The sequence below is a fragment of the Pagrus major genome, chromosome 8 (genome assembly GCF_040436345.1).
Source record: "Pagrus major chromosome 8, Pma_NU_1.0".
NCBI lineage: Eukaryota > Metazoa > Chordata > Actinopteri > Spariformes > Sparidae > Pagrus > Pagrus major.
Genome location: NC_133222.1, coordinates 4,143,450 through 4,157,680, shown reverse-complemented (window position 1 = coordinate 4,157,680; position 14,231 = coordinate 4,143,450). Strand labels below are relative to the sequence as shown.

The window sequence follows — 14,231 nt, the reverse complement described above, 5'->3', positions numbered from 1 at the left end:
GAGTCCATCCCATAATGAGGCTATTAAATGACTAATATGTTACATCAGTTTGTACAGAATGTTTTTTTGTGTTTATATATATATATATATATATATATATGTATATATATATATATATATATATATATATATATATATATATATATATATTTGATGAGCAAGTATTTGTCGTTTGTAATGAGATACTTTTTGATGTATTTATGCCCATCATTAACATCCTATCATGAACTGTACTTGTCCTGAACTGTGACAAATGTGAAACCGTAGCATGTACACTGTAGAAAAGTTCATCAGTTCATCATAAAAGCTTATGAACTTAAAAAAAAAAAACTATTATAAGTTGTTATAATCAGTTCCAGTGAAGGCTTCAAGGCGCTACCACCGATTCCACTGCAAGGAAACTGACTAACACTAAATAATTCAGTTTAATTTCGTGTCAGCAGTGAGAAGGTGAGACTGTCACTGTCTGAAGCACCGGATGTGACCACAACAGGTGTTTTTTTTCAACCACCTTAATATGCCTGTTTTTTCACCAATGCATCCCTGTATATTTCACTGAGAAATTAGGAGAAATGTTGAAAAATATCCCAACTCGCAATATTAAAGAAAGTGACAAAAAAATTCCTGGATCCGTCATTTTTTATGGATCCGCACCAAAAGTTAATGGGGTCTATTCTGGGTCGAGACCCATCCTCCACCCAAGTTTCATGGAAATGTGTTCAGTAGTTTTTGTGTAATCCTGGTGACAAACCAACACATCTGAACTGAAATATAAGATACTAAAGGAAACTGAAGACAGCACCTCACCAGAAAGATTCACTTTAAAGGGGCAGTTAACACACAGTCTCTCGCGGGCACAGCGTCGAGTGGATCATTGACATTTTTGATGGTGGAAATGTTGCATTTACAGGAAAGAAAATGTCAATATGCAAAAAATATTGTCCTTCAGGGAAGCAGAATATTTCCCCTTTTTCTACTGAAACTTCCCTTTGGCTTTAAGCCAGACTTTGTTTCCAAATTTACATAGTTTCTTATCTGACGGTAATATCAAAAACCTGTGATGCATTCTGAGGATTACCTGAAATAATCCACAACATTATACTGTTTTTTTGCAAAGCAAATTCTGCTGTGGTATTAAGTATCATTTATTAACAAGATGATTAAGATGGTCTGCACGCATCCTCTCTGACCTGTGAGTGGCACAAAGTGATTTTTTTAGTGAATAATCATCAGTAACTGGGATATAATAGGTTAGCGAGTATAGGGAAGTATTTGAACAAGTAGAGCAGTTACTGTAATGCCGCCCTTTAGACCAGGAAGAGAAACACTTATTACATATTACAATATCCAAATCCATAACTCAAATCATGGCAAATGGATACAATATTGAAATACTGCCCAGCTCTGACCACAACAATGACTCCCAAGGTTGTACACATACGTGCAGGATGCTCGTGTCCTCCAGTAACCCCGTGCCAGTGTGGGACTGACCCTGAGACCCAGTAAAGTGTTAACAGTCACCAGACTCCCTTAAAAATTGCTCCGTTTTTTGAGTTGATGAGTTGTAAGAAACTTTAGAAACAATGTAAAACGCTGTCCATGACAAATTCTTAACTATATGGTCCGTCTTGTAAATTCGGCAACTGCTGTGAAGTTTTCTCTGTCTTTATGTAGAAGACATCGTGTGTCTTTGTCCCTGTGGTGTACGTGTTTATGAGCACAAACATAGCGGTCACTCGACATGCACGGAGAGACGTATGTAAATGCCAGGTGTACGCTTGGCTTCTCAGATCACTCAGGTAGGCGGTTATACCAGGTCTGAACAGGCTGGACGAGAACTGCTGCTGTACCAGACAAGTGTGATATAAAGAAGGAGGAAAATCAATACAGGATAAAAAAGAAGAAAAAGGGAAAGAAAAATCCGAACGTGTTTTGTCTCTTTGAACCTTGTTGTGTTGGTCACCGTCTACATCATTTGACTAAAAGATCTTATCTCAAAATGTCTCTCTCTCTCTCTCTCTCACGAGCACATTGAATACATTTGTGTCAAAAGTCTCTAATGTGCATTTGTTTTTATTTTTCTGTTTTATTCTTCGACACGTTTAAATACGAAGATAACACCAGAAACAGACAGACCACTCTTATATATAATTCCCTGGAGGGCAGATTTCAGGTGTCCAAAAGCTGCACAGAGACAATCAGAAACTCTAATCTCTCAATCAGAAGACAAGATGCTGGAAGCAAAGCAGGTTTTTGTCTCTAAACGAGAAAGTCCTGACTGTCACGTCTCCTAACTTTAGTTTAATTACTAATAATTACGCAGCTTCAGGGTCACTGATCTTAAGGATTTATCTTCTTACATTAACAACATTTATTAACGATCCCTGAAAACGTGTTTTCAACACAATGAAAAAAAATCTCTTGTATAACAATCTCAAGCTGTGACCTTTGTCTTTACGGTATTAAAACCATCTGTGTTGGTGGCAGCTTCAACATTTGCATGTGTATAATGCGGCCTCTGTTCACCTCTGCTCAACATCTGTCCTCTTCAGAGGAACTGACCACACACACGTGTCAAGATTATCATTGTCATCTGGACACTGAATATCTGAGTGTGTGTCACCACAGAACAATTAATCACAACATTAAAGAACTGATAAGACAAAATGATCTTGACTGAGGTCTCGTCTCCTGATGTTTCATGCCAAATAAGAAATAAATATCTCAGTCTTTCAAATTGGACAACTGAACATAATACTACCAAACAGGCCAAACCACTTTCACCATGCAAAGCATGTGTTCAACCAAGAAAGCTCTTCTGAATGACTGCAGGAGTGATAGAGGCTCGAATTAACCTGATTATTCGCCAATTTCATCACTTATTGTTCGACTAAATTCAGCTTTGAGCTCTAAATCTGCTCTACGTGATCAAGATCCAGTGTCGGACAGGAAGAGGAATGTAGCGTGGGATAATAATTTGACTGAAAGGAAGAACACCTGGGAGTTACATAACCACGATCATAACAAGATTTAATTAGGGAAGATCTGAAAGGATGTCCGCAGGTACCAGGTGAGAAAATTCATATTGCGTGTGTTTAAATATTGAATGATGGAAGAGTTTCTCTGCTCGATGTGAAGACTACAAAATTTTCAGTAAATCCTCATATCTGAAAGTTATAAATGTGCGTCAGAGTGTTTTTTAATCTGACGCCTCGATGGTGAAGTTCTCATTAAGGTGTGGCAGATATTTTAAAGGAAGCCATCGCTGACCGTTGAGAGGAGAAGTTGCTTGAAGCGAAAAACTCCTGTGTCAAAGTCACACGTATTACATTTCCACCCAAAATAACATCACCTTTGCCACTTCCGCCTTCGCTTTACAGAAATGACAAGTCCCAGCAGCAAGAATCTGCTTTAATTTGTGCAACAAACAAAGAAAATGTTTAAGTCTGCGCATTAATGCCGCTGGATCAGAATCCCCAGATTGATATCGGGCTAATATTGATCTTATTTAGCAGTTCGGGCTATGATGTGACTATCACTACAGATTAAAACAGTTTCTTTGTCAGTATAAAACTGTCCTGTTTCCATGCAGTTTTAAATGTGGGGGGAAAAAAGTTAACATAGGTGTCGTATTGGGAGAAAAAAGTTTAATGTTTTACACTTTGGCTGCAGCAAATAAAAAAAGTGCCTTATCATTTTTTTGCGTGAAAGCAGCCCGGTGGCCACTCGGCAGCACCAGGCCTCATAAGCAAAACCCTCGATTATTAGAAAGAACTTTATATTTGACCTTTTGTGGGAACGTTTCACCGTTGTTATACAGTCACTCAACACAACACTCCAACTAATATGGTCTTTAAAACTACCAGAGGTCACGACACACACCTCTCTCTCACCGGACCGCAGTCAATAAACTGTCAGGTGGGTTCGAGGTTGTGTCCTCAGGAGTGACAGGGACACTGAGCTGCACCTCATTCCAATCCTGACCCCTTTGTGTTTGGCCACACACACATCCTCACATGCCATTCTCAACCTCTCTCACCCTCCCTCTCTCTCTCTCTCTCTCTCTCTCTCTCTCTCTCCAGAAAGACCAGTGGGGCGAGGACAGGTGGATGTGCTGTTATGCAAGCTTTGTACAGGTCAGGTCAGTTGAGATGTATTGATCTGTGCAGTCCTGAATAAATAACTGACCAAGAAAAAGAGATTGCAGATATGAAGGATCTCATCAGAGCATTCTTGTAAAAAAAAACAATGAAGTAGAGAAAAAATGCATTTTATCTCCATAACCTGTTATATATTCTCTCCACGTCTCCAAATAAACAGAGCAGCATTGTCAAAGCTCTCTCCAACTGAAGGTCGGCCTATTAATTACTTGCTGACATAAATTTGAATCCAATTAAAACTCTCAAAGGGCCATCATTCATCTTATAGGAAGCCACGACATTCTCTCTCTGCCACCAAGCCTTCTCTGTCCGCTGACACGAGAAATGAAACTTTGTAACTCTGCAGCTCCAACAGAGGAGCGACCGAGCTGTGCGCGCAGCGGCTACCTGCGCCAACAGGTGCAGTCATACCCCCGCGCGTAAAAAGCCTGACCTTCATCATCCATACGCCGTCGTTTTCCCCCTCTCAACAAAACATCTGGTTTTAATATGAATGTCAAAATAAATGAAGTGTTGTTACCTTGAGCAGAGCGCCGAGGACCAGCAGGGAGACGCTGAAGCGCAGCAGTGGCTTCATGATGCCGGGGGGCTCTGGACACTTTCTCTACCAGCTGAGCGCTCTCATGTCCAAACTTCTCTCTTGAAAGAAAAAAAAAAGACGTAAAACACTCTCGGTTGTATATTTTCACTCGTAACGCTGCTCACACCGACTGTCGCTACATCAGGAGGATTCAAAGTCAAAGAGGGAGAAACTTTTTCTCGTTAACGGGGGGAGGAGCGGCGGAGGCGCGCGTCACTCGGGGAAGTTTTTTGGTGAAGCGTGCCACTCCTCTCATCTCATCATCACTTCTCTCTCTCTCCCCTCCTCCTCCTCCTCCTCTGTTTCACTAACTCCAGCGCTGTGTCACTGCTTCCACAAGACTGATCCGAGCAGCGTGAGGGGAAAAAAAAGAAGGAGGCTGCCCGGTCATGCAGAAATGAGAAAGGAGTCATCCCACATTCTTGCCATAACTTGGATGGAGGGTGGAGGAATGCGTCCGCGGAGGTCCCTTCACTGACAGCGCAGCAAAGACGAGCTGCCAAAGCAAATGCTTTCTTGGAAACTTCCCTTGAGCCTGAGTTACTTGGAGTGTGTTGTCTCTGTCACAAACTGAGGCCAGGGATGAGCAGAGGTGTAGCAAGGGATTATGGGTTCTTAAGGAGAAGAGGGGGCACATGGGTGTCTCAGGGTTTGTCATGTGACCACAGAGACTCGTGCCAAAAAGTACCCAAAAGTCACATTTGAGTAAAATTAACATTGTGTTAAAATATTAATTTGCTCAAAGGGAAAGTCACCAATAAGAACAGTACTTGAGTAAATGTCTAAAAGTACAAGATATATACTACTGATTGTACTTAAAGTGTTTATGAAAGTCTCATGATTCCTCTGATGATTATAAATGAGCTGTAACAGCAAACGAGATGAGCGAACAGACTGCTGTTTTTATAAAGTTATTATTAAATTATTAGCTCGTGCTCGGGTCCGATCACATATATCAATCACATATAAATACCTCATTACCTCATCGCGATCCATCCTGCCGTCTCTCTGTCGCTCGCTTACAAAACGAATACACGCGCCGCCAACAGGAGCTACTTCTTTACAACAGATTGTACCGCTTTTGTCCAAAGGGGGCGCTAGAATCAACAACTGAAAGTTTCTTGTAGTCGCTTTAAGTATAAAAAGTATGAGTTAAAGTCATTTATACACATGTATGTATATACTGTAATAGACTGCGTTCAGTAGGCCTAATTACCTTCATTATGGTTCGCAACAATGGAGGCTAATATGCTGCTGAGTTGACTGAACTCAAAATAAATTTTAAGTAAAAAAACTTGAAATAATTAAAACTTTACGTTAAGTTAATGTGAAAATGTTCCACTAAGTTCCTGTATGTGTCCTGATTTGGACTGTTGTGGCTTTTCTGTGGTGTCATGCTCGTGTTGTGCTCTCCGGAGGCTGGACGTGGCTTCCCTGATGTCTGGAGCTGCCTGCTCTCACACACCTGCAGCGCATTTGATCATCAGCAGCAGCTCAAACACTCTGGTCTTCTTTCTACTCTCTGCCAGATTATTTCATCTCCTTTATGTGGTCCATGGTCTGTCAGTCAGCACAACTACCTATGACCTTTGTTTCTCCTCGGCCTCTCTAGTGATCGGACTACCTTCGAGGTCCAGCTATGTTGCCACCCAGCCTCCAGCCCACCGCCACCTGCCTTCACTCCACTGTTGATCCTCTGTGTTACACTCACCAGAACCTCAGCCCACTTCACCTGCTGACCCACCTGCCTGAGCTCAAGCCTGAGCCTCTGTCCACTGCCTCCAACAAGAGCATTTATAATAAAGGGCTGATATCAGTTTGGTCTTTGTGTTCAGTGAATAGATTTCCTGGTACGTGTCAGATTAGCACAGAGGCTCAGAGGTGTGAGAAGGCCTTTAACTCAGACGTTGTCGTATTTGTACTTTGGATCTAACGAGCTAGCCTGCTAACGTTCCCCATGGAAAGCTACCGTTTGAGAATCAGCTATCAGCTATTACGAAGTGTGATGACTTGAACAAACTCAGCGTGGCTCCACCCAGCTTCATCATCAGCTGCGTTAAGTGAGAACACCTGTTTTCAGGACCTAAATTAGAGCAGCAGCTTGAGAGAATAATCATAATTACTCTTTTCTTGTGCATTTAAGAGGATTGTTTCCATTGAACTCCGTATGAACTTCCTGATTTTTATTCCCTCTCGGTGGCTGGTTTCACATAATTTAACAGTCAACACCTCCACACCCAGATGGCACCTGAACACAGGACATATCAAAGGCAGTGGATACTGAATTTTGTCATTTTGTCAGAGGTCGGGCTGTAAAACATCCATGTTGGAGCTGGTAAAAGATCGGAGTCTGAAGAGATGTTTCATTTCTTGCCCTCTTCTCTGTTCATTAAGAATGAGAGGTCAAATAAAAAGCCTGTATCAGAGAGGAAAGTTATGGGGCTCATCGTGTTAAAGTTTATTTATAGAGCATTTTTTTTATCAGCTTTGTCACAGAGCGCTGCACAGGAAGCAGCAAAACACACACAGCTGTTGTGCATGGCGTTTAAAATGAATATGTGAATATGAAACGCTCTTTAGGTGCAAGTATGTCGTTAAAGTGTGTAGACTGTTGAACAGTTGATCCTTCAGGTCTTAATATGATGTATACGTAGCTCACTGGGACGGTTACAGTAAACTTGTGTGATGCAGAACTGAACTGAAGTTTCAGAGAATTACATCTGCAGCCACAGTCTGGTCTGAAGGCCTCTGAGCAGCGGGTGATTAAAGTGTTAACTATGCTTTAAATAAACTACTTTGTAAGCGTCATTCCAACTAAAGGCTAAAGTATGTATGTCTGTTCTGAGGGACAAGACTCAACAGTGACGGAAACCATAGTGTGAAGAATATAAAAATGGAGTTAGCGAGGTCAAACCCTGGCTACTTTCTCACCTCGGCCCACCCTGCCGAACACGATGTGAGGCAGGCGTGAAAGCCGGATTCTCGGTTTCGGAAAGTTACAGAAATTTGTCAGATGCAGTCCCACATATCCGTTGTTGGTGAGGTGGTGGTTATTAGCTTGGACAATAACCGCTTTCACTTCTCCCTACCGAGAGTCTTCTGCTGGTCCACCGTCCAGCTCAGGGTTGAGGGTTCGATTCTCCAGCTCCTCCTATCTATATGTCAGAGTGTCTGTGGTTTGTCTTTGGGGGGAAAACACTGATCCGCTTGAAGCCCGGTGCTGTATTGTTTGCATATCAACAACAACTACTTGCAACCCTTAAAATCATTAAGCCATGTTTTATCAAAAGCATTTTGACATACTACGACCTTCTTACTCCCGACTCGTCAGATATGACAGCTTGGTCAGCAGCCGTTTGCTTCAGACTGACGGTCTATCCACCCTATTGCCGTCAGTTTTGCATGTGGATGGTGTCTGCAGTCAAAATAGCAGTAATAACTTACATGCAAAGTTCGGTTACACTTTCAAAGTAAAGCATCCTGACAAACAGTTTGCATATTGTGACATATTATGACTTTGGATAGTAAATAATGCTGTCAAACGATTGCAGTTTGGTTAGCTTTACGCACAAAAAAATTGCTACTTGGTTAGGCTTAGGAAAAGATCATGCTATGGGTTAAAATGATTACATTTAGTCTCGTAACTTTCGTAACTTAAATTACGGAAGTCACATAACTGTAGGAGCCATGTATTTTATTTGTGTTAAATGTATTATTCCTCGTAAGCACTAGGGGGTTGTATGGTAAACAGTTTTTTGACTGTGCTCGGACAACAGGCTGTCTTTGTTTTACCTTTGTATCGAAACTCATTGGAAGTGACGGACATTATGAAGCATGGACACAAGTAAGAAAATAAACGCATTATGATGTAAAGTTACGTTGAAGACTGAGTGACATTTTCTCCGAGTACACTTCTAAACAATTTGGCCCAATTAGCAGCCAGTAGCGGCTAAAGTAAAGGACTCAGTCACGTAACGTAGCATTTCTCTGTAAACTGCTGCACTAGAGCAACGCTTCAACAAGTGACACTAGAGGGGAACCTGCAGCCTCACATTAAGAAGCGTGTACAGAAGTACAGAAGAGGTTTTTCAAGTTTTTGTCGATATTTTGATTCTGTTTTTCACATTATACTTTCTGACAGACTGAAGTGAATCCTTTGTCGTTCACTTTTTGGTCTTTGGTGGAATATTACTTTAAGTTTCATCAACTGAAAAACCAATATATTGAGCAAGACCGCTTATCTAGCTGTGAATCGCTCTGAGGTGTCGATGCAACATCAACACCTCTTAATGCTTGTGTTGCACAGCTGAAGTTGTGGGTGATTTTCTGACCTTTAAAATAGTACCGCGTTGTGAAGGACAGCTTTACATAATGGCTGCTGTAAGAGGCCCGCTGATGATGACTAATGGAGGAGATAGAGACTCAGTCGAGGGTCGTTTGTTAGTCCCAGTCCATCCCTGGATAGAGACGATTTGAACTGGTCACTGTGACCCGCCATTTCCAAGGAAATGTTATGTAACCCTCTGGGGATTGTTGCAGCATGTTTGTCTGTTTTTTCTCTCCATTTGTGCTGTTGTGTCCATATACATACTTTTTTTTTTCTGTGTTTGTATCATGTTTGTCTCCTGCTATCTCCTCACCTTCCTCTGTCAAGAGATAAAAGGGTCGTAGAGTTTAATGGGCGAGATGACGCTGATAATGTGCAGGCTGAGGGACTCAAAGGAGATGTTGTGTTATCTGTATGATTTTATAAACATGCACACATCATTTAAGCTCAGCTGAGTCTTCTTAGCTCACATTCCACGTAACACGGTCAGTATCATACATTACATCCTGATGATTTATATGACTACACTTTAAAATACTGGCGTGTTGGGGAAGTGGATGTGTTTCTCAAAGACGGAGGGTTTCTTTCTCACTTTAAGGAGCTATTTCTAGTCTGTTCTAGCTCTTCACAACTTCCCTTTACACCACTGCTCTCTTTCGTCCCTACACTATACACACTATATGCAATATATTACAACTAGATTACAAGGCACATCAATTATGAACTTTCCCTGGAGGCTGTCAGAATTGGTTTTGCAACTTTTTTTGTAGAAGAACTTACCGTAAACATTCACGCTTCATATTCACCTGGTTTCGCTTTTGTTGGCCTTTCGAACATTTGCAGAAATACAACCAGCAGTCTGGCTCCGACCACTCGTGTTCCCAGAGTGCTCTCAAAAATGTCAGCGGTGTAGTTCAAGTAGCGGGAGAGCATCATTTGTAACCGTCCCATAAGAGGCTCCACTCATCCTGGTGGCATTTAAGCCTCACTTACATCCCTCTCGTCCGTCTCTTTCTCCTGTAATTTTTTTGTCCTCCTCGTCATTTATTCATGCATTGATTAATGTACTGTTGCGTTTAGATACACATGAGATTCTGTTCATTCAAGCACTTTCCCAACAACTAATAAAGCCTCACAGTCATGAAATAACACTTTTTTGCAATACATTGTTACGTATTTATAAAAACACTGGAATAAAGTTTTATTCCTTCCTGACATGTTGACTCTTGAGTTTTAATATGGATGCAACCACTTTAAATAAAGAAGCAATCAGCAACTCCGTTTAGCAATATATTGTTGGGCTTGTAGCATCATATGGTTTAACAGTGATGTAGATCAGGGATCTTGGGTCAATCAGCACTGGGCTGCAACCGCCATATATGTACTGCATTGAGTTGTTGTTATCTATTTTCCTGGAAATGCCAACCTTTTTATTACATATGACACAGGCAAATTATTTCCATTGAACTTTAAAATGTTCAGCAGACTTATTATTTGCAAAAAAGTTTAAATACGACATTGGAAACATTTTACTGTTTACATTACGTGTGTAGGTCAAAGTAAAAATAATTCTATCCAACCGAAAATATGACGCGGTTGCACACAAGGATACCCGTGTGTCCTTAATAGATGGTTTAAGGATGTAAGGTGAGACAAAATGAAGAGAGATTCAAATGAGCCAAAACCAGAATACTGTGAATTTATGCTTTGATTATTCAAAACACTGAACCTGAAAGACAAGAACAGTAAACAACACGGTAAGCTGAAATAAGAGAACTGTATTTCCCCGTATTTATGTGGAACTATCCCTTTAGTGCTCAGTAAGCCTTTAATACAACAAGGCTATCAAGTTATAAAGTTTGCATGATGCTTTTTTTGGACTGGCTGAACATTCAGAATTGTCCAGTTTACAGTCATAATGCAAACCAAATGCAAATGTGTGTTGTCTGTTCTTTTCCCGTACAAAGGTAAATAAAGGTGAGCGCCAGATCCAATTTTTATCCCACACAATTGTGATACATGTATAAAATTCCCATATATGAAATATATAGTATTTACATATATGAAACCTGTTAGAAATTGAAATAGTGTATGTAACAATATATGTTTTTAACTTAAATTACATATTTCTGGCATATATGTCACATTTATTATGTATAAATGTGTACTGTAATGTACAAACTATACATATGTGTATAGAATATTACGTACATATAAATGAAAAATATATATGTACATATACACATTTTACTATGGGTATTTCATAAATAAAGGTGAGCGTAAGATCCAGTTTCCATCCCACACACAAATGTAACACATATCTAATAAAGAACAAACGAAAGAAAATGAGAAAAGAAAATGTCTATATGATGAATGTCTGTATATTTTGATTACATTTTTTGTATCGGAGGAGCTGGAAAGAGCTTCAAAGAGCCGAACAAGCAGGCAAAAGTTTACCCGGTTCGAGTTCAAACATCAGTCTGAAGAAGGTGATCCTCTGAGTGTTTGCTCTCCTTGAAAGAAGTTCGAGGCAGGAAAGAAACCAAAGCATTTCTAGTTCCAGACCAAATACTGAAGACAATGAAGGAATTTCCTAATTAAGGCAAAATGGTCACATGTATATACGTTGGCCGTCAGCCACAGACTCAAACCGGAGGTGATTATCCGAGATAAAGAAACGTTCCAGTTGAAGATGATGAGCAGAGGTGGTTGGTTGTATGGGATGTAAAAGCACATAATCAATATGAAGCCGTATCTTTCACATACCTCACTGTTTGCTGACCCAATAGACATTTTAGGCACATTAAAACTACCACAGTTTATTAATAAGGGCTATCCCAGACATGTGACATATAATTCAATGTCTAAAGGGGCTGTGAAACAGGATTTTCTTGACTTCACAGTTTGGGATGACTGTGTGGATGTTGTTAAATGGCTCCAATCTAAGTGAACTCCACCTTTTCCTCAGCTATCTGTGTGATAAAAATGATTATTCTCTTACACAAATGATCGCCGCCTTTTGTAAATTGGCCTGAAACTTGCCGGGGGAAAAAAAAAAGTGTTTGAAGTTGCTCAAACAATCTGCTGCCAATCGAGATAACTTTTCTCTTTTGATCCAAAGGAAACACCCAGAGAAAATACCTAATTAATCCTTTATATAGACAACGTACTAGACTGTTGTTATTCGATGACAAGGCCCTGAGATGTTTTTGGCTTTGATAACAGCATTGAATAGAAAAACCTTTCAAAGTTTGTTGAATAATGTTGTGATATAACAGATAGAGATACAAAATGGCTGTAAAAGATTCCCATGAGGTGGACTGGGCAAATAGTGAGCACCACAGCTGACTGAGACACCTGTCGATTAAGTAAATATGCTGTAAAGTATACAGTACAGCACTTCCTTTTAGGTCAAGTACTTCCTCTAAGCATTAGTATTTCCTTAAATGAACAATAATGTTCAATATACACACATTAAAACAAGGGAATTAATAATAGAGCAACCACTCCCTGCTTAAAAGATTACTCACACTTACTAACACTTGATTGAGTGTTAGTTACTCATTTATTTCCCCCAGACGAACTGTTTTTAATCTTTTCTCATCTTCCTCTTTTCCTTTTCTTGACGTTGTAAACTCATTATGATTCATGCATCTCTATATATAAAGGTAGACATGAACAAAGACTTTCCCCCTCTATCTGTCTGCTTCTTCTGTTTATTTTACATCGTATTTCACAGGGTTTGAATATTTTTTAATTCAGCCGACTTGAAAGATGTTTAATAAATCTAAAGGCTGTATGTACAACCCAAACAGGCAACTCCCAACTTCATAACTCTCCCCCTCTGGCTGGCAGCCAGGGAGGATGGAGGAAGCTGCGCTCTAGTTGTATTTTAATCAAGGGGGTCGTGACCCACAGGACAGGATCCATACTGTGAGTTTTATGGAGAGTTGTGAGGAAGCTTCCATGGAGACGAAAACCCTGCATGCAGAATGTTTGTCATTGAAATTCAGACCTCTTTTTCGAAGCATGAACCCGAGTCCCTCACAGAAAAGTCCACTGTCCAGCATTATTATGCTATATATTATGCTTTTTGAGTTTTTTGCCTTTCCTTTATTGTGTTATGTTGCATGTAAGGTGATACAAAATGAAGAGACGTTCAAATGAGGCTAAACCAGAATACTGTGAATTAACGCTGAACCTGAAAGACAAGAACAGTAAACAACGCCAGCCAGCTGATATAAGAGAACTGTATTTCCCTGTATTTATGTGGAACTATCCCTTTAGTGCTCAGTAAGCCTTTAATACAACAAGGCTATCAAGTTATAAAGTTTGCATGATGTTTTTTTTGGACTGGGTGAACATTCAGAATTGTCCAGTTTACAGACATAATGCAAATCAAATGCAAATGAGTGTTGTCTTTGTTTTTTTTCCTGTACAAAGGTAAATAACAAAGGTAAATAAAGGGAAGAGCAAGGTCCAGTTTTTATCCCACACACAAATGTAACACATATATATAAAATTCCCATTTATGAAATATATAGTATTTACATATAGACATACAAACATACAGTTGCTACTGCTGTAGCAGCGTTTTTTTGGATCACACTACCTTGCTCGGTATGACCCCCCCTACTCTGCCTCTGATTGGCTACATCCTGCCCGTTAAGTAATGCGCATGTGCAACTCTCATCAAAGATCGAAAGGGGTGAGATGTCTCACTCTGTAGCTAAAACGAAGCATTCAAGACACAGTGTGTAAAGGGATGCTGCAGCAATGCACCATATGAGAAAAATTATGTGTTTTTTGAAAATTAAAGTACGTAAACCTATTCTACTAGGACCCCCAAATAAAAGTATGAACCTGCAAATTAGCATAATATGACCTCTTTAACAACAAAGATGTCATCCACAGGCTTGTGTAGGCAACTGAGAGAGACAGAGAATAATATGACGAATAAAAAAGTGATTAATACATGGAAATTGCTACAAAGAGCCTCTTTAAACAGCTAAACAGATAAAAGCTAAAAGTCACTGATTAATAGTGGAAATATACTTTGAAGTCAACCAGACAAACCTTAACATTTGCATAGCATCCAGTTTAAAAATCTATTATAATGAACACATCTGGAACATGATGGGTGGCACAATAAAGGCATCTTAAC

General features: G+C 40.0%; 1 protein-coding gene across 1 annotated transcript in view; it reads right to left on the bottom strand.

Annotated features, from left to right (window-relative positions):
* The window catches only part of LOC141000861 (uncharacterized), a 52,929-nt gene extending 48,087 nt beyond the window's left edge, over positions 1-4,842 (bottom strand). Inside the window, exon 1 of the mRNA XM_073471742.1 lies at positions 4,681-4,842. Within this exon, the coding sequence (XP_073327843.1) occupies positions 4,681-4,737 (57 nt within the window). The 5' untranslated portion in view covers positions 4,738-4,842. The remainder of the gene's footprint in view (positions 1-4,680) is intronic.
* Positions 4,843-14,231: the final 9,389 nt, after the last annotated feature.